Here is a 24,323-nt window from a genome sequence, read left to right on the forward strand (position 1 = left end):
CTTGAAGAAAGGATAGAATCTTAGGAATTTTTACCTTGTCCCAAGGGAATCCTTTAGATTCACACCAACAGATATATTTATTCCATATTTTGTGGTAAATTTTTCTAGTTACAGGCTTTCTGGCCTGAACAAGAGTATCAATAACAGAATCTGAGAACCCTCGTTTTGATAAGATCAAGCGTTCAATCTCCAAGCAGTCAGTTGGAGTGAGACCAGATTCGGATGTTCGAACGGACCTTGAACAAGAAGGTCTCGTCTCAAAGGTAGCTTCCATGGTGGAGCCGATGACATATTCACCAGATCTGCATACCAAGTCCTGCGTGGCCACGCAGGAGCTATCAAGATCACCGATGCCCGCTCCTGATTGATCCTGGCTACCAGCCTGGGGATGAGAGGAAACGGCGGGAATACATAAGCTAGTTTGAAGGTCCAAGGTGCTACTAGTGCATCTACTAGAGTCGCCTTGGGATCCCTGGATCTGGACCCGTAGCAAGGAACCTTGAAGTTCTGACGAGAGGCCATCAGATCCATGTCTGGAATGCCCCACAGTTGAGTAATTTGGGTAAAGATTTCCGGATGGAGTTCCCACTCCCCCGGATGTAATGTCTGACGACTCAGAAAATCCGCTTCCCAATTTTCCACTCCTGGGATGTGGATTGCAGACAGGTGGCAGGAGTGAGTCTCCGCCCATTGAATGATTTTGGTCACTTCTTCCATCGCCAGGGAACTCCTTGTTCCCCCCTGATGGTTGATGTACGCAACAGTCGTCATGTTGTCTGATTGAAACCGTATGAACTTGGCCTTTGCTAGCTGAGGCCAAGCCTTGAGAGCATTGAATATCGCTCTTAGTTCCAGAATGTTTATCGGGAGAAAAGATTCTTCCCGAGACCATAGACCCTGAGCTTTCAGGGGTCCCCAGACCGCGCCCCAGCCCATCAGACTGGCGTCGGTCGTGACAATGACCCACTCTGGCCTGCGGAAGTTCATCCCTTGTGACAGGTTGTCCAGGGACAGCCACCACCGGAGTGAATCTCTGGTCCTCTGATTTACTTGTATCGTCGGAGACAAGTCTGTATAGTCCCCATTCCACTGACTGAGCATGCACAGTTGTAATGGTCTTAGATGAATGCGCGCAAAAGGAACTATGTCCATTGCCGCTACCATCAAACCTATTACTTCCATGCACTGCGCTATGGAAGGAAGAGGAACGGAATGAAGTATTTGACAAGAGTTTAGAAGTTTTGTTTTTCTGGCCTCTGTCAGAAAAATCCTCATTTCTAAGGAGTCTATTATTGTTCCCAAGAAGGGAACCCTTGTTGACGGAGATAGAGAACTCTTTTCTACGTTCACTTTCCATCCGTGAGATCTGAGAAAGGCCAGGACTATGTCCGTGTGAGCCTTTGCTTGAGGAAGGGACGACGCTTGAATCAGAATGTCGTCCAAGTAAGGTACTACTGCAATGCCCCTTGGTCTTAGCACCGCTAGAAGGGACCCTAGTACCTTTGTGAAAATCCTTGGAGCAGTGGCTAATCCGAAAGGAAGTGCCACGAACTGGTAATGCTTGTCCAGGAATGCGAACCTTAGGAACCGATGATGTTCCTTGTGGATAGGAATATGTAGATACGCATCCTTTAAATCCACCGTGGTCATGAATTGACCTTCCTGGATGGAAGGGAGAATTGTTCGAATGGTTTCCATTTTGAACGATGGAACCTTGAGAAACTTGTTTAGGATCTTGAGATCTAAGATTGGTCTGAACGTTCCCTCTTTTTTGGGAACTACGAACAGATTGGAGTAGAACCCCATCCCTTGTTCTCCTAATGGAACAGGATGAATCACTCCCATTTTTAACAGGTCTTCTACACAATGTAAGAATGCCTGTTTTTTTATGTGGTCTGAAGACAATTGAGACCTGTGGAACCTCCCCCTTGGGGGAAGCCCCTTGAATTCCAGAAGATAACCTTGGGAGACTATTTCTAGTGCCCAAGGATCCAGAACATCTCTTGCCCAAGCCTGAGCGAAGAGAGAGAGTCTGCCCCCCACCAGATCCGGTCCCGGATCGGGGGCCAACATTTCATGCTGTCTTGGTAGCAGTTGCAGGTTTCTTGGCCTGCTTTCCCTTGTTCCAGCCTTGCATTGGTCTCCAGGCTGGCTTGGCTTGAGAAGTATTACCCTCTTGCTTAGAGGACGTAGCACTTGGGGCTGGTCCGTTTCTACGAAAGGGACGAAAATTAGGTTTATTTTTGGCCTTGAAAGACCTATCCTGAGGAAGGGCATGGCCCTTACCCCCAGTGATATCAGAGATAATCTCTTTCAAGTCAGGGCCAAACAGCGTTTTCCCCTTGAAAGGAATGTTAAGCAATTTGTTCTTGGAAGACGCATCCGCTGACCACGATTTCAACCAAAGCGCTCTGCGCGCCACAATAGCAAACCCAGAATTTTTCGCCGCTAACCTAGCCAATTGCAAAGTGGCGTCTAGGGTGAAAGAATTAGCCAATTTGAGAGCACGGATTCTGTCCATAATCTCCTCATAAGGAGGAGAATCACTAGTGATCGCCTTTTCTAGCTCATCGAACCAGAAACACGCGGCTGTAGTGACAGGGACAATGCATGAAATTGGTTGTAGAAGGTAACCTTGCTGAACAAACATCTTTTTAAGCAAACCTTCTAATTTTTTATCCATAGGATCTTTGAAAGCACAACTATCTTCTATGGGTATAGTGGTGCGTTTGTTTAAAGTAGAAACCGCCCCCTCGACCTTGGGGACTGTCTGCCATAAGTCCTTTCTGGGGTCGACCATAGGAAACAATTTTTTAAATATGGGGGGAGGGACGAAAGGTATACCGGGCCTTTCCCATTCTTTATTTACAATGTCCGCCACCTGCTTGGGTATAGGAAAAGCTTCTGGGGGCCCCGGGACCTCTAGGAACTTGTCCATTTTACATAGTTTCTCTGGGATGATCAAATTCTCACAATCATCCAGAGTGGATAACACCTCCTTAAGCAGAGCGCAGAGATGTTCCAACTTAAATTTAAATGTAATCACATCAGGTTCAGCTTGTTGAGAAATTTTCCCTGAATCTGAAATTTCTCCCTCAGACAAAACCTCCCTGGCTCCCTCAGACTGGTGTAGGGGCCCTTCAGAAACAATATCATCAGCGTCCTCATGCTCTTCAGTATTATCTAAAACAGAGCAGTCGCGCTTACGCTGATAAGTGGGCATTTTGGCTAAAATGTTTTTGATAGAATTATCCATTACAGCCGTTAATTGTTGCATAGTAAGGAGTATTGGCGCGCTAGATGTACTAGGGGCCTCCTGAGTGGGCAAGACTGGTGTAGACGAAGGAGGGGATGATGCAGTACCATGCTTACTCCCCTCACTTGAGGAATCATCTTGGGCATCATTTTCTCTAAATTTTGTGTCACATAAATCACATCTATTTAAATGAGAAGGAACCTTGGCTTCCCCACATTCAGAACACAGTCTATCTGGTAGTTCAGACATGTTAAACAGGCATAAACTTGATAACAAAGTACAAAAAACGTTTTAAAATAAAACCGTTACTGTCACTTTAAATTTTAAACTGAACACACTTTATTACTGCAATTGCGAAAAAGTATGAAGGAATTGTTCAAAATTCACCAAAATTTCACCACAGTGTCTTAAAGCCTTAAAAGTATTGCACACCAAATTTGGAAGCTTTAACCCTTAAAATAACGGAACCGGAGCCGTTTTTATCTTTAACCCCTTTACAGTCCCTGGTATCTGCTTTGCTGAGACCCAACCAAGCCCAAAGGGGAATACGATACCAAATGACGCCTTCAGAAAGTCTTTTCTATGTATCAGAGCTCCTCACACATGCGACTGCATGTCATGCTTCTCAAAAACAAGTGCGCAATACCGGCGCGAAAATGAGACTCTGCCTATGATTAGGGAAAGCCCCTAGAGAATAAGGTGTCTAAAACAGTGCCTGCCGATATTATTTTACAAAATACCCAGATTAAAATGATTCCTCAAGGCTAAATATGTTGTGAATCGATTTAGCCCAGAAAAATGTCTACAGTCTTAAAAAGCCCTTGTGAAGCCCTTATTTACTGTCTGTAATAAAAATGGCTTACCGGATCCCATAGGGAAAATAACAGCTTCCAGCATTACATCGTCTTGTTAGAATGTGTCATACCTCAAGCAGCAAAATTCTGCTCACTGTTCCCTCAACTGAAGTTAATTCCTCTCAACAGTCCTGTGTGGAACAGCCATCGATTTTAGTAACGGTTGCTAAAATCATTTTCCTCTTACAAACAGAAATCTTCATCTCTTTTCTGTTTCAGAGTAAATAGTACATACCAGCACTATTTTAAAATAACAAACTCTTGATTGAATAATAAAAACTACAGTTAAACACTAAAAAACTCTAAGCCATATCCGTGGAGATGTTGCCTGTACAACGGCAAAGAGAACGACTGGGGTAGGCGGAGCCTAGGAGGGATCATGTGACCAGCTTTGCTGGGCTCTTTGCCATTTCCTGTTGGGGAAGAGAATATCCCACAAGTAAGGATGACGCCGTGGACCGGACACACCTATGTTGGAGAAATGTTATTAAAATTAAGTTTCATAAATTTGACAAAAGAACAGTAATTTGATATGGATTGATTACAAAACTTTGCATAAAATGTTTTTGTCAGCAAATTTTGATTTAGTTTTAGTCATAGTCTTTTGACTAAAATGTCATTTTGATTTAGTTTTAGTCATAGTCTTTTGACTAAAATGCCATTTTAGTTTTAGTCGTATTTTAGTCATCAGAATTTCTTTAGTTTTATACTCATTTTAGTCTAGTTTTAGTCGACGAAATTAACATTGCTCTGGAGTACTTCTTCCAGTAGGGTGTAGCTGCTAATGTTTCCTGGTCTATGTTTTGCCTGTAACCAGGCTAACCCCCCTACATTATCTACCTGTAGTATTTCCCTATCCAGGGCGATCCATTGTCTATTGTCTGAGTTGTGGCTCCACTCCACCACTCTTTGCAGGAGTATCGCCAATCTGTATGTATTTAAATCGGGCAAGCCCAACCCTCCTCTCTCTCTTGGCAGGTATAGGGTTATCCTAGGGACTCTAGGTTTAATCCTACTCCAGATAAATTTTTCTATATTGCCCTGTAATTGGTTTATGTATTCTTTTGGTAAGGGGATGGGTAATGCCTGCAGGACGTACAGTATGCGAGGCAAAACGTTCATCTTTACGGTGTGTATCCTACCGAGCCACGACAATGTTTTATTTTTCCATCTAGAGAGGTCATTTGTGATTTCTTTTAGTAGGGGGATGTAATTTTCTTTAAATAAGTCGCTAAAGTGTTGAGTAATTTGTATGCCCAAATATTTTATATGAGATTGTTGTATTTTAATGGGACAGGTGTGTCTGAGGTTTGTTATGACTGGTGTTGGGGTATTTATGTTGATTAGCTCGGATTTGGATAGATTTAAGTGAAAGTTTGATACCTTGCCGCACTCCTCGAACGTTTGTAGAAGGGGCGGCAGGGACCTATCTATATTTGTTAGGGTAAGCAAAATGTCATCGGCGTACATTGCCAGCTTGTATTCCTTATCTTTAGCAAAGACACCCCTTATGTCCCTTTGTGATCTAATCTTGCAGGCCAAGACATCGATGGATATGCCGAACAGGAGTGGTGAAAGGGGGCACCCCTGTCTTGTCCCGTTTCTAATGCTAAAAGTCTCAGAGAGGACAGAGTTAGTCCTGACTCTCGCTGTTGGAGTAGCATACAGAGAGAATATGTTCTCAATGAAACTGTTGCCTATGTTCATGCCGCGCAGGGTGGCCCTGAGGAAATCCCAGTCCACCCTGTCGAAGGCTTTTTCGGCATCTGTGGATATGAGGACCAGATCCTGCCCCGTGTCCCGTGCCAGATCTGCTAATTGTAACACCTTAATGGTGTTATCTCTTGCCTCTCTTCCCGGTATAAATCCCACCTGGTCGGGTTAGATTAAATGTGCAAGGAGGGGGTTTAATCTATTGGCCAGTACCTTGGCGTATATTTTTATGTCGGTATTCAGGAGTGATATTGGCCGAAAGTTTTCTGGGGCGTCGGGGGTTTTGCCTGGTTTGGGTATCATAATAATATGTGCCTCCAGCATTGAAGTAGGGAAGCCTCCTGTTTATTTAATTGAGTTAAAGAGGAGCAGTAGTTTCGGGGCCAGAACATGGGCGAATTTTTTATAATATTTTATCCCAAATCCGTCTGGACCCGGGCTTTTCCCGGACGAGAGGGATTTAATTGCATCCTGAATATCTTTAATGTTGAAAGGGGAATCTAATTTCTCTGCCTGGCAGTTGTCTAACCTGGGCAGATCCACTCCCTCCAAATATTTTGCAATTGCTTGCTCCTAAGGAGCAGGTATTTTGTTATCGGGATTTGTCGCGCCTAGGTTATATAGAGTCGCAAAATATGAGCGGAACACCTCCGCGATTGATGTACTATCATGTTTGAGCTGGTTTGACTTATTTTTAATATGGTGTACGTGTGTTTTCAGTTGCGTTTTAGTGTTCTGGCCAACATCTTCCCAGCTTTATCTCCCTGCTCATAATATCTTTGGCGTTACCGTAATGCCCTTTTTTTGTTGTTCATGCTGTAGAAAAACATTAAGCTCTGATCTGGTCTGGTTAAGACAAGCTTTGAGGTCGGCATTCTGAGGGGATCATTTGTGTTCTTGTTCTAGTTGTTTAAGGTCTCCTAGTATAGTGTCAAACCTGACTCTGTGTTGTCTAATTATATTTGTCTTATGTTTCAGAAACACTCCCCTCATAACACATTTATGTGCCTCCCATATGTTGTTCCACGTCACATCTGAGGTGTCATTGATTTGGAAGTATTCTGACAATGTTTTCTCAATGTCTGGTTGTATCAGAGGAAGGTCTAATATACTGTCATCTAACCTCCATATGAATGGGGTGATTGGGGAGTCCGGCCATTCTATATGGCATGTCACAGGTGCGTGGTCCGACCAGGTGGTAGGGTGTATGGAGGTATGCTTGATTAGTGTGAGGCCTAGGGAGTCAGTGAAGATATAGTCGAGTCTTGAATAAACTCCATGTGGACTAGAGTAGAATGTGTAGTCTCTAACCGAGGGGTGGAAAGTGCGCCACACATTGTGCAGAGCCAATGTACTTAATTGACTATTGATATGGCTAATGTCTTTTTTGGATATGCTAGATGTGCCACCTGATGTGTCTATGTCTGGGTGGAGTGGGACATTAAGATCACCTCCCATGAATGTCACCCCCTTCAGGTTGTCCAGAATTTTCCCTGATAGTGTGCGCATGAATGAAGATTGTGCTCTATTTGGGAAATATACATTTATAATTGTAATCGGTCGCCCATGTAGGAGGCCAGTCAGAATGAGTACCCTACCTTCTGTGTCTTTTTCTATGTTTGTAACTTTTAGTGGGATATTTTGCTTAATGAGTACACCAACCCCGCACTTCTTCGCTGGGCCAGATGAGAAATAAGCGGTGGGGTATGAGCGGTTAAACCATTTTGGTTCGGACCCTCTTTTGAAATGTGTCTCCTGAATTAGAACAATGTCCCTCTTTAATCTGTTTAGATCATGTGTTATAATGGATCTTTTCTGAGGGACGTTGAACCCTTTAACATTGACCGTTATATTTATTGTGTGTGTTTTTGATGATGGAGTCATCTTTAGTTTATAGCCTACGGGTAAAGTAAGTTGTGAGCTGCGAGCTTACCGTCAGTGCTGATCCCACAACCCCTGTTGTCCAGTTGGTCGTTGTGGCTATCAGTCAGATAGGACTATGTGTGTGTGATCTACGAGTTGGTAAAGGGAAAAGGTTAGGAATGGAATAGAATAATAAATTATCAACAGTATTTTTATAAATAGATATCAGTTTGAGCAATTTGAATACACAGAGGCTAATATACACAAAACTAAACAATGAATTAGAACGTTTAAACCTTAGTGTACTAGCTGAGGGAAGGGGTCCTCTTCCCTGGGAGCGACTAGTAAGAATATTTAGAATTGAATTATGTGCTTCATGCTAATGCTTGAAGCTTTGGCATGTAGGGGGGTCTCAAGTGTAACATATAATTATTTTCATGAGAACCAGTCTATATGAAAAGGCTGAATAATCAAGAAGGCTGGGTCAGGTACCTATATACAAATTTTAAACCCTCTTCAGGTCTAAACACATCAATTCTGGGTATTATGAAAATTCTTAAATAACGTTATTAAACATCATTAACTTGTACACAATCATAATTTAACTACTCATCTGTTCTGTAGATGTTGAGGCGTGTAGCTTTCCCCCAGGGTTAGCTGAGGTAGTGTCCATTTAGAAGAGAGAACAGGAAGCTGAAAAAAAAAAAAAGATTGAACAAACAACAATAAAAGAAAAAAAGAGGACATGTCTATGAAGCCATATCTTGAGATTCTACGATGGTGGAGGGGGGTGGTATCAGACTGTCTTTATAAGTTGATATAGGTGGTCTTCTGTTTCTTTGTTGTTGCGGTAGATCCGTTGGTATCGGGATCTTTATTTGTAGTGTCTCACAAAATGATGGGATTTCTTCTAGGGTGTGTAGTGATGCCGATTTATCGCCTTTTGTGGCCGTGAGGCTTACAGGGAACCCCCACCTGTAGGGAATCTTCTGGGCCCTCTGAGGTCTCAAATTGCAGGTCCCTGCGTTTCTGCAAGGTAGCTGGACTTAGATGCGAGAAGATTTGGATGTCTATACCTGCGTGCGTAATCTGGTTTTTCTGGCATGAGTGTCTTAAAATCTCCTCTTTTTCTGCATAGTTAAGGATTTTCACAATGATATCTCTCGGAGGTGCTTTTGCCGGTGGTTTGGCTCTCAGGGCTCTGTGAACCCGTTCAATAGTAACATCAGGGGCTGTGTTCATTCCTTTTACAGTTCTGAAGAGGTCCTGTAGGTAACCTGGGATTGCAGGGGGGTGAATACTTTCGGGGACCCCTCTTATCCTCAAATTATTGCGGCGACCTCTATTGTCAAGGTCCTCCACCTTCTCCATGAGGTTGTGTATAACTTCCTCTTGATCATATGAGAGCTGGGATAAGTGTTGTATGTCCTGAGTCGCAATGTTATGCCCTTCCTCCAGAGTTGATAGTTTACGTTCCACTCTCTTAATGTCCTTTTTCATCTCATTAAACATTTCTTTCATGTCAGACATTGCAGATTTAATGTCATCTTTAGTTGCTAGATGTTGTAAGTCAGCTTTGGTGATTTCGCAGGAGGCACTGTCAGTCTGCATTTCCAAGTTGTGTGTTGCTTTAAGGGCCATGTCGGTAGTGTCTGAGGTCTTAGATACTGTGCTTTCTAGAGGCTTCATATATTGATTATTTTTTTTTGCTTTGGCTGGGGTATCTAGTTTAGTATGTTTTTTAGCTGGCATAACCAAGGTAGTGTGGTCAAAAGTTCTCGTCTGTGGATATAGTTATCAGAGTATGTCCCTCACACCAACTATTCACCTGTATTTGGATATTTTACAGAGTTTCTCACTGCACTTTAGGGGTTAAGTGTTAAAGTTTTATGCTGTTTGGTGCATTGCTGTTCACTACTCACAGGCCGATTATGTTCTCTATTCTCAAATATTTATCAGATCTGACACTGCAGTGCACACTTTTTAAAAGTAATGTTGGTGCTTGTGAGGATTGAATAGTGATTTGTGTTGCTCCACGTGGTCCGTGTAATCTATGTCTCTGCTGCAGGCCTTAATCACAGTGATCTGTTTTTTCTTTTATTTCCTTTTGTTTCCCCAGACTACCCTTCAGTAGATTGATTTAATTTTTCCCCATCTGTAGGTTATCCCCTGCCACAGTGGCCAAACTTCTTTCTTGTCTGTGGACAGTAACTTAGGCTGCAGGGCTGTGTGTTAATTTTATTGCGCTTTGAAGTGTTATGGAGTATGGCTGTGCTAGCTGTTGTGGCGCCATGCGCCAGGTCTGGGCTCACCTCTCTCCTCTGCAGCGTGTTTTCCAGTGAGGATCGGATAGCGGGTCCAGCCGCTCTGTCAGTCTGCGGCGTGTGTCTCTCCCTCTTCTCTCGCCGATATCTGTCACTGAGCTCCCCGGTGCCCCCTGCTCCGCTCCTCATATATATATATATATATATATATATATATATATATATATATATATGTGTGTGTGTGTGTATTTAATTTCTCAGTGAAAAAACATAATTTATGCTTACCTGATAAATTTATTTCTCTTGTAGTGTGTTCAGTCCACGGGTCATCCATTACTTATGGGATATATTCTCCTTCCCAACAGGAAGTTGCAAGAGGATCACCCAAGCAGAGCTGCTATATAGCTCCTCCCCTCACATGTCATATCCAGTCATTCGACCGAAACAAGACGAAAAAGGAGAAACTATAGGGTGCAGTGGTGACTGGAGTTATAATTTAAAATTTAGAACCTGCCTCAAAAAAGACAGGGCGGGCCGTGGACTGAACACACTACAAGAGAAATAAATTTATCAGGTAAGCATAAATTATGTTTTCTCTTGTTAAGTGTGTTCAGTCCACGGGTCATCCATTACTTATAGGATACCAATACCAAAGCTAAAGTACACGCATGATGGGAGGGACAAGGCAGGCACATTAAACAGAAGGAACCACTGCCTGTAGAACCTTTCTCCCAAAAACAGCCTCCGAAGAAGCAAAAGTGTCAAATTTGTAAAATTTGGAAAAAGTATGAAGTGAAGACCAAGTTGCAGCCTTGCAAATCTGTTCAACAGAGGCCTCATTCTTAAAGGCCCAAGTGGAAGCGACAGCTCTAGTGGAATGAGCTGTAATTCGTTCAGGAGGCTGCTGACCAGCAGTCTCATAGGCTAAACGTATTATGCTACGAAGCCAAAAAGAGAGAGAGGTAGCCGAAGCCTTTTGACCTCTCCTCTGTCCAGAGTAAACGACAAACAAAGAAGAAGTTTGCCGAAAATCTTTAGTTGCCTGTAAGTAAAACTTCAGGGCACGGACTACGTCTAGATTATGCAAAAGACGTTCCTTCTTTGAAGAAGGATTAGGACATAATGATGGAACAACAATCTCTTGATTGATATTCCTGTTAGAAACAACCTTAGGTAAAAACCCAGGTTTAGTACGCAGGACTACCTTGTCTGAATGAAAGATCAGATAAGGGGAATCACAATGGAAGGCAGATAACTCAGAGACTCTTCGAGCCGAGGAAATAGCCATCAAAAACAGAACTTTCCAAGATAAAAGTTTAATATCAATGGAATGAAGGGGTTCAAACGGAACACCCTGCAGAACTTTAAGAACCAAGTTTAAGCTCCAAGGAGGAGCAACAGTTTTAAATACAGGTTTAATTCTAGCCAAAGCCTGACAAAAAGCCTGGACGTCTGGATTGTCTGCCAGACGCTTGTGTAAAAGAATAGACAGAGCAGAAATCTGTCCCTTTAGTGAACTAGCGGATAAGCCCTTTTCTAAACCCTCTTGTAGAAAAGACAATATCCTAGGAATCCTAACCTAACTCTTGGATTCACACCAAAATAAATATTTACGCCATATCTTATGGTAAATTTTTCTGGTAACAGGTTTCCGAGCCTGTATTAATGTATCAATAACCGAATCCGAAAACCCACGCTTTGATAGAATCAAGCGTTCAATTTCCAAGCAGTCAGCCTCAGAGAAATTAGGTTTGGATGGTTGAAAGGACCCTGAATTAGAAGGTCCTGCCTCAGGGGTAGAGACCATGGTGGACAGGACATGTCCACTAGGTCTGCATACCAGGTCCTGTGTGGCCACGCAGGCGCTATCAGAATCACTGATGCTCTCTCCTGTTTGATCCTGGCAATCAGTCGAGGTAGCAACGGAAAGGGTGGAAACACATAAGCTATGTTGAAAACCCAAGGGGCTGCTAGTGCATCTACCAGCACCGCTCCCGGGTCCCTGGACCTGGATCCGTAACAAGGAAGCTTGGCGTTCTGGCGAGATGCCATGAGATCCAGATCCGGTTTGCCCCAACGATGAATCAGTTGAGCAAATACCTCCGGGTGAAGTTCCCACTCCCCCGGATGAAAAGTCTGGCGACTTAGAAAATCCGCCTCCCAGTTCTCCACGCCTGGGATGTAGATCGCTGACAGGTGGCAAGAGTGAGACTCTGCCCAGCGAATTATCTTCGAGACTTCCAACATCGCTAGGGAACTCCTGGTTCCCCCTTGATGATTGATGTAAGCCACAGTCGTGATGTTGTCCGACTGAAATCTGATGAACCTCAGTGTTGCTAACTGAGGCCAAGCTAGAAGAGCATTGAATATTGCTCTTAATTCTAGAATGTTTATTGGGAGGAGTTTCTCCTCCTGAGTCCACGATCCCTGAGCCTTCAGGGAATTCCAGACTGCTCCCCAGCCTAGAAGGCTGGCATCTGTTGTTACAATCGTCCAATCTGGCCTGCGAAAGGTCATTCCTTTGGACAGATGAACCCGAGACAACCACCAGAAAAGAGAATCTCTGGTCTCCTGGTCCAGATTTAGCAAACGGGACAGATCTGAGTAATCCCCGTTCCATTGACTTAGCCTGCATAGTTGCAGCGGTCTGAGATGCAGGCGCGCAAATGGCACTATGTCCATTGCCGCGACCATTAAGCCGATTACTTCCATGCACTGAGCTACTGATGGGCTTGGAATGGAGTGAAGGACACGGCAAGCATTGAGAATCTTTGATAACCTGGACTCCGTCAGGTAAATCTTCATCTCTACAGAATCTATAAGAGTCCCTAGAAAAGGAACCCTTGTGAGTGGTAACAGAGAACTCTTTTCCACGTTCACTTTCCACCCATGCGACCTCAGAAATGCTAGAACTATCTCTGTATGAGACTTTGCATTTTGAAAACTTGACGCTTGTATCAGAATGTCGTCTAGGTACGGAGCCACCGCTATGCCTCGTGGTCTTAGTACCGCCAGAAGTGAACCCAGAACCTTCGTAAAAATTCTCGGGGCCGTAGCTAACCCGAAGGGAAGAGCTACAAACTGGTAATGCCTGTCTAGAAAAACAAACCTTAGGTACCGATAATGATCTTTGTGAATCGGTATGTGAAGGTAGGCATCCTTTAAGTCCACTGTGGTCATATATTGACCCTCTTGGATCATGGGTAGGATGGTCCGAATGGTTTCCATCTTGAACGATGGAACCCTCAGGAATTTGTTTAAGATTTTTAAGTCTAAGATTGGTCTGAATGTTCCCTCTTTTTTGGGAACCACAAACAGATTTGAGTAAAACCCTTGCCCTTGTTCCGTTCGCGGAACTGGGTGGATCACTCCCATCACTAAGAGGTCTTGTACACATTGTAGAAATGCCTCTTTCTTTACTAGGTTTGTTGATAACCTTGACAGATGAAACCTCCCTTGTGGAGGAGAAGTTTTGAAATCCAGAAGGTATCCCTGAGATACAATCTCCAACGTCCAGGGATCCTGTACATCTCTTGCCCAAGCCTGGGCGAAGAGAGAAAGTCTGCCCCCCACTAGATCCGTCTCCGGAGAGGGGGCCCTGTCTTCATGCTGTCTTAGGGGCGGAAGTAGGCTTTCTGGCCTGCTTGCCCTTGTTCCATGACTGGTTGCCTTTCCAACCCTGTCTGTAACGAGCAGTAGTTCCTTCCTGGAAGTTGATGCTGCTCCTGCCTTTGATTTGGCCCTGTCCTGAGGAAGGGTGTGGCCCTTACCTCCCGTAATGTCAGCAATAATTTCCTTCAAGCCGGGCCCGAATAAGGTCTGCCCTTTGAAGGGAATGTTAAGTAGTTCAGACTTAGAAGTTACATCTGCTGACCAGGATTTAAGCCATAGCGCCCTACGCGCCTGTATGGCGAATCCGGAATTTTTAGCCGTAAGTTTGGTTAAATGCACTACGGCATCTGAAACAAACGCATTAGCTAGTTTAAGCGTTCTAACTTTGCTCAAAGTCTCATCCAATGGTGCTGTGCGAATCGCCTCTTCCAGAGACTCAAACCAGAATGCCGCTGCAGCCGTGACAGGCGCAATGCATGCAAGAGGCTGCAATATAAAACCTTGTTGAACAAACATTTTCTTAAGGTAACCCTCTAATTTTTTATCCATTGGATCTGAGAAAGCACAGCTATCCTCCACCGGGATAGTGGTACGCTTGGCTAAAGTAGAAACTGATCCCTCCACCTTAGGGACCGTCTGCCATAAGTCTCGTGTGGTGGCGTCTATAGGGAACATTTTTCTAAATATCGGAGGAGGGGAAAAAGGCACACCGGGTCTATCCCACTCCTTACTAATAATTTCTGTAAGCCTTTTTGGTATAGGAAAAACGTCAGTACACACCGGTACCGCATAGTATCTATCCAACCTACATAATTTATCTGGGATTGCAACCGTGTCGCAATCATTCAGAGCCGCTAACACCTCCCCTAGTAACACGCGGAGGTTCTCAAGCTTAAATTTAAAATTTGAAATTTCTGAATCCGGTCTCCCCGGATCAGAACCGTCACCGACAGAATGAAGCTCACCGTCCTCATGTTCTGCAAATTGTGACGCAGTATCAGACATGGCTCTCGTGTCATCAGCGCGCTCTGTCCTTAACCCAGAGCTATCGCGCTTGCCTCTTAATTCGGGCATATTGTATAATACTTCTTTCATAACATTAGCCATATCATGTAAAGTGATTTGTAAGGGCCTTGATGTACTTGGCGCCTCAATCTAACGCATCTCCCGAGCGGGAGACGAAGGTACTGACACGTGAGGAGAGTTAGACGGCATAACTTCCCCCTCGTCGTCTGGTGATAATTTCTTTATCGGTACAGATTGACTTTTTTTCAAAGTAATATCAATACAATTGGTACACATATTTCTATTGGGCTCCACATCGGCTTTTGAACACAATGAACAAGCAGATACCTCTGTATCAGACATGTCTAAACAGACTTAGCAATGAAGCTAGCAAGCTTGGAAATCACTCTCAATAAGTTTACAAGCAATTATAAAAAACGCTGCAGCGCTTTTAAAAACACAGTTGAATTACAAAGAAAATTAATTCAGTTATAGACAAACAATTCTTAACGAGAAGTGAATTAATTAGCAGAGGATTGCACCCATTAGCAAAAGGATGATTAACCCCTCAAAACCCAAAAACGGATATCAAATTAAGATTTAACGCTTTAATCACAGTCAAACACACTGTCACAGATCTGCTGTGACTGATTACCTCCCTCAAAAACGACGTTTGCAGACCCCTGAGCTCTCTAGAGACGTCCTGGATCAAGGAGGAAGAAACAGAAAGACTGTGCTAGAATTTTAACTGCGCAACAAGGCGCTAAAACAAGGTCCCTCCCACTCATATTACAACAGTGGGAGACCTGATATAACGGTTTCTATGCCGAAAAATACGTTAGCCATGTGGAAAAAAATCATGCCCAAAAGATTTATCACCAAAGTACCTCACAAAACGAATAACATGCCAGTAAACGTTTTAAAAACAACATTTTCAATGTCATGTTAAGTTATCACTAAGCCTGCTACCAGTCGCTTCCACTGCAGATAAGGCTTAAACATTATTTCAGTATTAACAGTATTTTCTCAGTCAAATTCTAGTCCCTAGAAAATAACTCAACTGCGCATACATTTATCAGCCTGATACCAGTCGCTACTACTGCATTTAAGGCTGTACTTACATCATATGGGTAACAGCAGTATTTTCTTAGTCAATTCCATTCCCAGAAAATAATGTACTGCACATATCTCATTTGCGGGGGACCCCGCATGCTATTCCCCTCTTTCTGAAGTTACCCTACTCCTCAGAATGTCGAGAACAGCCAGCGGATCTTAGTTACGTCTGCTAAGATCATAGAAAAACGCAGGCAGATTCTTCTCCAAATACTGCCTGAGATACAAAAAAAAAACGGCACACTCCGGTGTCATTTTAAAATAACAAACTTTTGATTGAAGAATAATTAAGTAAAACTCCAACTCCTCTCGCGACCTCCTTCTTTGTTGAGGGTTGCAAGAGAATGACTGGGTATGATTTGTGAGGGGAGGAGCTATATAGCAGCTCTGCTTGGGTGATCCTCTTGCAACTTCCTGTTGGGAAGGAGAATATATCCCATAAGTAATGGATGACCCGTGGACTGAACACACTTAACAAGAGAAAGATGTGTTTTTTTTTATTAAATCCCTCACTTTCTGCTATTACTTGTGGAGTCCACAGCTTGGGTATTAGTTCCCATGAGTAATGGATTGTGGAATCTCACCACCTGTATGAAATAAAGCATAATTTATACTTACCTGGATAAATTAATTTCTTTCAAGGTGGTGAGAGTCCACGAGACCCCATCCTTGTGTTTTTCTGGGGTTATTTTTTTTCATCAGCACATCTTTTTTCGCTACTTCTTTTATGGCTCTTATTCCTTTTTCTTACCTCACTTGCTTGGCTATACATTAGACTTTGATATGTGTGAGGGGTATTGTAGAGCTCTTGGGCTTTGGGACTCTGCCTCCTCCTAGTGGTGGTGAGGGGTGGCTTCCATGAGTAATGGATCGTGGACTCTCACCACCATGGAAAAAAATGAATTTATCAAGTAAGTATAAATTATGTTATTCAGTGTGCTAAAAGTTTATTTACTCGATACACACACAGCAAACATTCCAAAGCCCCGCCCACTGACACTTTCTGCCACGGGAGTGACATATACATATATATATGACTGTCATATATCCCACATACATGGTGTGGACTCTCACCATCTTATGAAAGAAAAAAACATATTACACGCCCTTACAGGCAATGAATACATTTCGCTAATAAAAAGTACAGTATAGGCTTAAATATATTTTACCTTTAGATTTTCTGGAAGTTTTGTATAGTCTATGTTAATATTGCTTTCTCTTTCATAGATATCAGCAGTTGATTGTGTGCTTTCAGATTCCAGCTGTAATACATTAAAATTAAAATTTACCTTTCAAAATAAATATTAACATATTGCTTAATGAATCTTTTTGTTGAATTTATAGAATTCATGAGATTATTGATATAAAAATAGATTTAATATTTTTTAAGCATTACATTACCTCTATTTCTGTTATATCATTAAGTGAACCGGATAAAAGCGTAATTTGCAAATCTTGAACTTTGCAATCCAGAAGAAGGTTGTGTCTTTCCAGTCTCCTATGCTCTATAAGACTCTCAATAGTCATGGCTTCTTTCTGCCTCTTCCCTATTTCCCTGGGCAATAATAGTAGAAAAACTTTACCAGTGAATTACACTAATTAACTGCAATTTATTAACATCGATGGCACAGCAGTATTCAAAATGTTTATTTATTAAAATACTATTTCAAAATGGGCATAAACTTTATATCTATCCAGAAAATTTAAAAACAAAATTTATGCTTACCTGATAAATTTCTCTCTTTCCTGGCATGGAGAGTCCACAATTCCATTCATTACCTGTGGGAAATTCAACGCCTGGCCACTAGTAGGAGGCAAAGACACCCCAGCCAAAAGCTTAAGATCCCTCCCACTTCCCACATTCCCCCAGTCATTCGGCCGAGGAAATTATGAGAAGAAACCTAGCGGTACAGAGGTGCCAGAAGGAAACAAACAAACGCCGCCTTAAAAAACAAAGAAGGGCGGGTTTGTAAACTCTCCATGCCAGGAAAGAAAGAAATTTATCATCAGGTAAGCAAATATTTTGCTTTCTTTCCAATGGCATGGAGAGTCCACAATTCCATTCATTACCTGTGGGAAACTAATACCCAAGCAGAGAGGACACAGAATGGACTGGGAGGGAAATAAGGCAGGCAGACCTAGACTGAAAACCCCTTCCTCCCAAACGCAGCCTCAGCTGAAGCAAAAACATCCAATTAGGAAAATTTTTAAAAAGTGTGCAAAGAGGACCATGTGGCCGCCTTACAGATCTGTTCCACAGAAGCCTCATTCTTAAATGCCCAAGAAGATACAGCATGAGTAGAATGAGCCTCCACATAAGCCAAACGAATGGCAATCCTCAGCCAGAAAGAGAGTAATCGATGTGGCCTTCTGACCCTTGTACTTACCCGCGTAAATGACAAACAAGGAGGAAGATTGTCTAAAATCCTTGGTCGCATGAAGATAGAATTTTAAAGCATGAACCACATCCAGATTATGCAACAGACGTTCATTCTCGGAAGAAGGAGTAGGACAAAAAGAAGGGACCACAATCTCTTTTTAATATTGCGGTCAGAAACCCCTTTAGGAAGAAACTCCAGCTTGCTTCTGAGTACAGTCTTATCCACATGAAAAATTAAGTAATGCGGATCACACTGTAAGGCAGACAATTCGGACACTCTGCAAGCCGAAGAAATAGCCAACAAAAACAGAACTTTCCAAGATAAAAGCTTTATATTATCAGAATGCATAGGTTAAAACGGCACCCGTTGAAGAACACCAAGAACCAGATTAAGGCTCTAAGGAGGAGCAATAGACTTAAACACAAGCTGGATTCTAACCAAAGCCTGAACAAATGACTGAACGTCTGGAAGATGAGCTAAATTCTAATGTAATAACACTGAAAGGGCAGAGATCTGACCCTTGAGGGAACGAGCTGACAAACTCTTCTGTAAGCCCTCCTGGAAGAAAAAAAAGAATACAAGGCACTCATCTTGTGCCAAGGAAAACCTTGACTCTCGTACCAGGATAGGTAAGTGCGCCATATCTTGAAATACATTTTACGAGTCAATGGCTTACGAGCCAGAATCAAAGTATCGATATCTGCAATCCCTCACCGTGACAAGACTAAGCATTCAATCTCCACGCAGTCAGTCTCAGAGAATCTAAATTTTGATGTAGAAAAGGTCCTTGATGGAGGAGATCTGGGCTCATAGGTAACCTCCACGGAGGGTAGGATGACATCTTCACCAAGTCTGAGAACCAAGTCCTGCGAAGCCAAGCTGGACCAATTAGAATTACCAAAGCCCGCTCCTGTTTGATACGGGCTGTCACCCTGGGAAGCAGAGCAAATGGAGGGAATAGGTAAATGAGCTTGATCCTCCAGGGAACCGCTAACACATCCACTAAAACCGCTCGAGGGTCCCTCCATTTTACAAAGACAAAGAATGACTGTGGGAATGTGGGACGTGGGAGGGATCTTAAGCTTTGGCTGGGGTGTCTTTTCCTGGGGTCAGGTTGTGGCCAGGTGTTGCATTTCCCACAGGTAATTAATGGAATTGTGGACTCTCCATGCCACTGGAAAGAAATACAACTAATATTTAAAACTGTCAAGCATTGCTAATGTGGTCTAATAAAAGACCAAATCATGTGAGAGATCATTTTGTATGAGCTGATGCAGGTAAACAATATTACTGTTTTACAGAACTTGGTATGCACTCTGAATCCAAACACCGCCCCCCACACTCCATTCATCGTTCTTCACCCTGCGTGCTATGTGCTACACTTTGACGTCCCTATGTGAACTATGCTGCTAACTTCGGGTGCCCAGGAAAGGGAAGCCTCACCTACACCTCCAATAAGATAAACCACAAAACAAAGGAAAATCCTTGCATTTAGAAAAAAAACAGGAGTAAATACAGGAATATGGATAAAAGCAAAAATGCTTTATTCCTTCATATAAGAACAGGTGCAATAGCAACTAGTCAAATGTGTTTCGTGATCAGTGACGTAACTCCCTCAATGACTGTTAGACTAAACGACTGGCATGGCTTCTTAAAAAGCTTTAAACCAGGGCCACATTAGGCACTTCTATTATTTATGCATATTCAGCCAAAATTGTTTAGACTTCTGGATACTCATGTGCTACATATTATTCGCAATTAATGTTTACATTAAAAATTCACATAGTATGGGGTAGATCTACCAATGTCTGTTGGACATGATACGCTGTAGCGTATCATGTCCATCAGACACCGCTGAATGCGGCCAGCATACGCTGTCTGCATTCAGAATTTCAGTTCTAGTGAACTGCTTGTCTAATGCCGCCCCCTGCAGGTGTGAGAGTGTGTGTGTTGCATGAGTGTGTGTGTGTGTTTTATGTGTGTGGTATTAGAGACTTTGGGGCCAATTTATCATTGGTCTGTCCGACATGATCCGCTCAGTGTATCATGTCCGACATAGATAAATGTCGACAGCATACGCTGTCCGCATTCAGCATTGCGCAAACAGTTGTAGCGCAATGTCTTAAGACCGCTGCTTCATAACTGCTGTTTCCAGCGAGTCTAAAGGCTCGCACGGAAACAAAGGCCATTCGGCCCTTGTTAAATCGACCCCTATATCTCAACCATAATTTATCACATCAATTACAAATATGTTATATATTGTATACCATATATGCTCAAATATTAAATTATACATCAACATAACAATACTTTGTCCCAACGCTGCTTTTTAACGCCTGCTGGTATTACGAGTCTTGAAGGTACAGGCTCACCGCTCACTTTTTTAGCCAGACTTGGAAATACCGCAAATCCACTTACGTCAATTGCGTAACCTCTTTTTTTCAATGGGACTTCCATAGCGCCGGTATTACGAGTCTGCCAAAAAGTGAGCGGTAGACCCTCTTCTGTCAACATTGATACCGCATTTTAAAGTCAGTAGTTGAGTTTTACACTACAACGCCGTAGCATAAAACTCTTAACTAAACTGCTAAAAAGTACACTAACACCCATAAACTACCCATTAACCCCTAAACCGAGAGCCCCCCACATCGCATAACTAAAATTAAAATTTTAACCCCTAATCTGCCGAACCAGACATTGCCGCCACTATAATAAATATAGTAACACCTAAACCACCGCACTCCCGCCTCGCAAACATTAGTTAAATATTATTAACCCCTAATATGCCGTCCCTAACATTGCCGACACCTACCTACATTTATTAACCTCTAATCTGCCGTCCCCAACGTCGCAGCCACTATACTAAAGTTATTAACCCCTAAATCTAAGTCTAACCCTAACCCCCCCAACTTAAATATAATTTAAAAAAATCTAAATAAAATTGCTATAATTAACTAAATTATTCCTATTTAAAACTAAATACCTAAAAAATAAACCCTAAGCTAGATACAATATAACTAATAGTTACATTGTAGCTAGCTTAGGGTTTAATTTTATTTTACAGGCAAGTTTGTATTTATTTTAACTAGGTAAAATAGTTATTAAATAGAATATAGAATTCTATCAGCCAATCGGAATTAATGTAGAAAAAAATCCTATTGGCTGATGCAATCAGCCAATAGAATGCAAGCTCAGTCCTATTGGCTGATTGGATCATTCAGCCAATCAGAATTGAAGGGACGCCATCTTGGATGACGTCACTTAAAGGTACCTTAATACTGTGTTAGCCATCGATTGAAGAGGATGCTCCGCGTCGGATGTCTTGAAGATGGACCCGCTCCGTGCCGGATGGATGAAGATGCTGTCTGGATGAAGACTTCTGCCCGTCTGGAGGACCACTTCGCCGGGCTTGGATGAAGACTTCTCCCGGCTTCATTGAGAACTTCGGCCCAGTGGGGTGAAGACTTCTCCCGGTAAGGTGATCTTCAAGGGGTTAGTGTTAGTTTTTTTTAAGGGGGTATTGGGTGGGTTTTAGAGTAGGGTTGGTTGTGGGTGGTCGGTTTTAATGTTGGGGGGTATTTGTAATTTTTTTTTACAGGTACGAGAGCTGATTACTTTGGTGCAATGCCCCTCAAAAGGCCCTTTTAAGGACTATTTGTAATTTAGTGTAGGGTAGGGCGTTTTTTATTTTGGGGGGGGCTTTTTTATTTTGTTAGGGGGGATTAGATTAAAAATCTTGTAATTTGTTTTTTATTTTCTGCAATTTAGTGTTTTTTTTTGTAGGGGTTAATAATATTTAACAAATGTTTGCGAGGCGGGAGTGTGGCGGTTTAGGGTTTAATATGTTTATTATAGTGGCAGCGACGTTTAGGGCAGCGGATTAGGGGTTAATAAATATAATGTAGGTGTCGGCGATGTTGGGGGCAGCAGATTAGGGGTTCATAAGTATAATGTAGGTGGCGGTGGTGTCCGGAGCGGCAGATTAGGGGTTAATAATATAATGTAGGTGTCGGCGATGTCGGGGGCGGCAAATTAGGGGTTAACAAGTGTAAGATTAGGGGTATTTAGACTCGGGGTTCATGTTAGGGTGTTAGGTGTAGACATAAATTTTATTTCCCTATAGGAATCAATGGGGCTGCGTTACGGAATTTTAAGCTGCTTTTTGGCAGGTGTTTTTTTCAGCCGGCTCTCCCCGTTGATTCCTATGGGGAAATCGTGCATGAGCATGTTACACCAGCTCACCGCTAACATAAGCAGCGCTGGTATTGGAGTGCGGTAAGGAGCAAAATTTTGCTCAACGCTCACTTCTTTTCTGAGTTGTAAAAACCTGCAATACCAGCGCTGTCTGTAAGTGAGCGGTGAGCATAAACTGCACGTTAGCACCGCATAGCCTCTAACGCAAAACTCGTAATCTAAGTGATAGTTATTCAACAAACAATTTAACATCCCTTTCAGAGTTAAGTCCTACTGGTATCCTAGTTCCTAAATAGAAAATTCAATATACTTCTTGCTGTTTCAGTGATTTTATTCTATCTCCCCTTCTGGGGGTCTTTTTAAATGCTGAATACCCTAAACCAGTAATAACTAGTGGAATCATGATACTTATGAAAATGTATTGCTATTGGTGTGGTGGAATCAAAAGTGCATTGCCCATTCTAAGAACAGATGAAACTATGAATAAAATAGGTTATCTGGGTTTGAATTCTGTAAGTAGAAAAACCAAGACACTAGGAAGCATGTTGTCACCTTCTATGTTACCAGTAATTGATAAGAAAAATTGGTTGTCTAAAAAACCTGGTTATTATAGATGTGGAAGCAAACAATGTAAAACCTGTTATTATGCACTTTTGGGAGATGAATTTAGATCTCAGGATGAACAGAAAGTGTATAAAATAAGACAGTACATAAATTGCAATACCAAGTTTGTGGTTTATCTACTTACATGTAAGGGTTGTGGTAAAAAGTATGTGGGTCACAAGACCCGATCTTTGAAGGATCATTTTTAAGGGCAATTGAAGATCCAGATTATATCACATATAGCATTATACTCTTTATTATCACCTAGATTACGAGTTATGCATGCTTTAGGGAAATTAATGAACGCAACAAAATTTGCGTTATTTAACCCTCTATAGCGCAGCCATTACAAGTTTTCAAACAGCCGGCTTGTGTGTGCGATGATTGTTTTAAGCTCCATACCGCACACAATTAAAGTGCCGTTTTGACGTGCTCGTGCACGCTTTCCCCATAGACATCAATGGGGAGAGCGAGTCAGAAAAAAGTCTAACACCTGCGATCGCGGAAAGAAAAGCTCCGTAACGCAGCCCCATTGATGTCTATGGGGGGAAAAAAGTAAAGTTTAAAACTAACACCCTAACATAAACCCTACGACTAAACAGCGTTAAGCCTCATAAGCCTCATTGCATCAGCCAATAGGATTTTTTCAACCTTAATTCCGATTGGTTGATAGAATTCTATCAGCCAATCGGAATCTAAGGGATGCTATCTTGGATGACGTCACTTAAAGGTACCTTCATTCGTCGGGTAGTTGTCGTTGGAAGAGGATGTCTTGAAGATGGAGCTGCTCCGCGTCGGAAGGATGAAGATAGAAGATGCCGTCTGGGTGAAGACTTCTGCCCGTCTGGAGGACCACTTCTGCCGGCTTCGTTGAGGACATCTTGCCGCTTGGATGAAGATTTCTCCCAGTAAGTAGAGCTTCGGGGGTTAGAGTTAGGATTTTTAAGGGTGTATTGGGTGGGTTTTAATTTTAGGTTAGGGCTTTGGGCCACAATATAGCTAAATGCCCTTTTAAGGGCAATGCCCATCCAAATGCCCTTTTCAGGGCAATGGGGAGCTTAGGTTTTTTAGTTAGGGTTTTATTTGGGGGGTTTGTTGTGTGGGTGGTGGGTTTTATTGTTGGGGGGTTGCTTGTATTTATTTATTTTTTACAGGTAAAAGAGCTGATTTCTTTGGGGCAATGCCCCTCAAAAGGCCCTTTTAAGGGCTATTGGTAGTTTAGTTTAGGCTAGGGTTTTTTTTTATTTTGGGTGGGCTTTTTTATTTTGATAGGCCTATTAGATTAGGTGTAATTAGTTTAAAGATATTGTAATTTGTTTTTTATTTTCTGTAATTTAGTGTTTTATTTTTGTAATTTAGCTAATTGTTTTGAATTAAGTTAATTGCATTTAATTTAGGGAATTTATTTAATTGTAGGATTGGGTTAGGTGTTAGTGTAAGACAGGTTTTATATTTATTTTAGCTA

The 24,323-nt window shown here is 42.3% G+C and overlaps 1 protein-coding gene across 1 annotated transcript in view; it reads right to left on the bottom strand.

The window, feature by feature from the left end:
• SMC1B (structural maintenance of chromosomes 1B) overlaps positions 1-24,323 on the bottom strand; it is an 854,251-nt gene that overhangs the window by 465,147 nt on the left and 364,781 nt on the right. Inside the window, exons 10-11 of the mRNA XM_053719693.1 lie at positions 17,082-17,235; positions 16,850-16,942 (exon numbers count right to left, since the gene is read on the bottom strand). Coding sequence (XP_053575668.1) covers positions 16,850-16,942; positions 17,082-17,235 — 247 coding nt within the window. The remainder of the gene's footprint in view (positions 1-16,849; positions 16,943-17,081; positions 17,236-24,323) is intronic.

The sequence above is a fragment of the Bombina bombina genome, chromosome 6, assembly GCF_027579735.1.
Source record: "Bombina bombina isolate aBomBom1 chromosome 6, aBomBom1.pri, whole genome shotgun sequence".
NCBI lineage: Eukaryota > Metazoa > Chordata > Amphibia > Anura > Bombinatoridae > Bombina > Bombina bombina.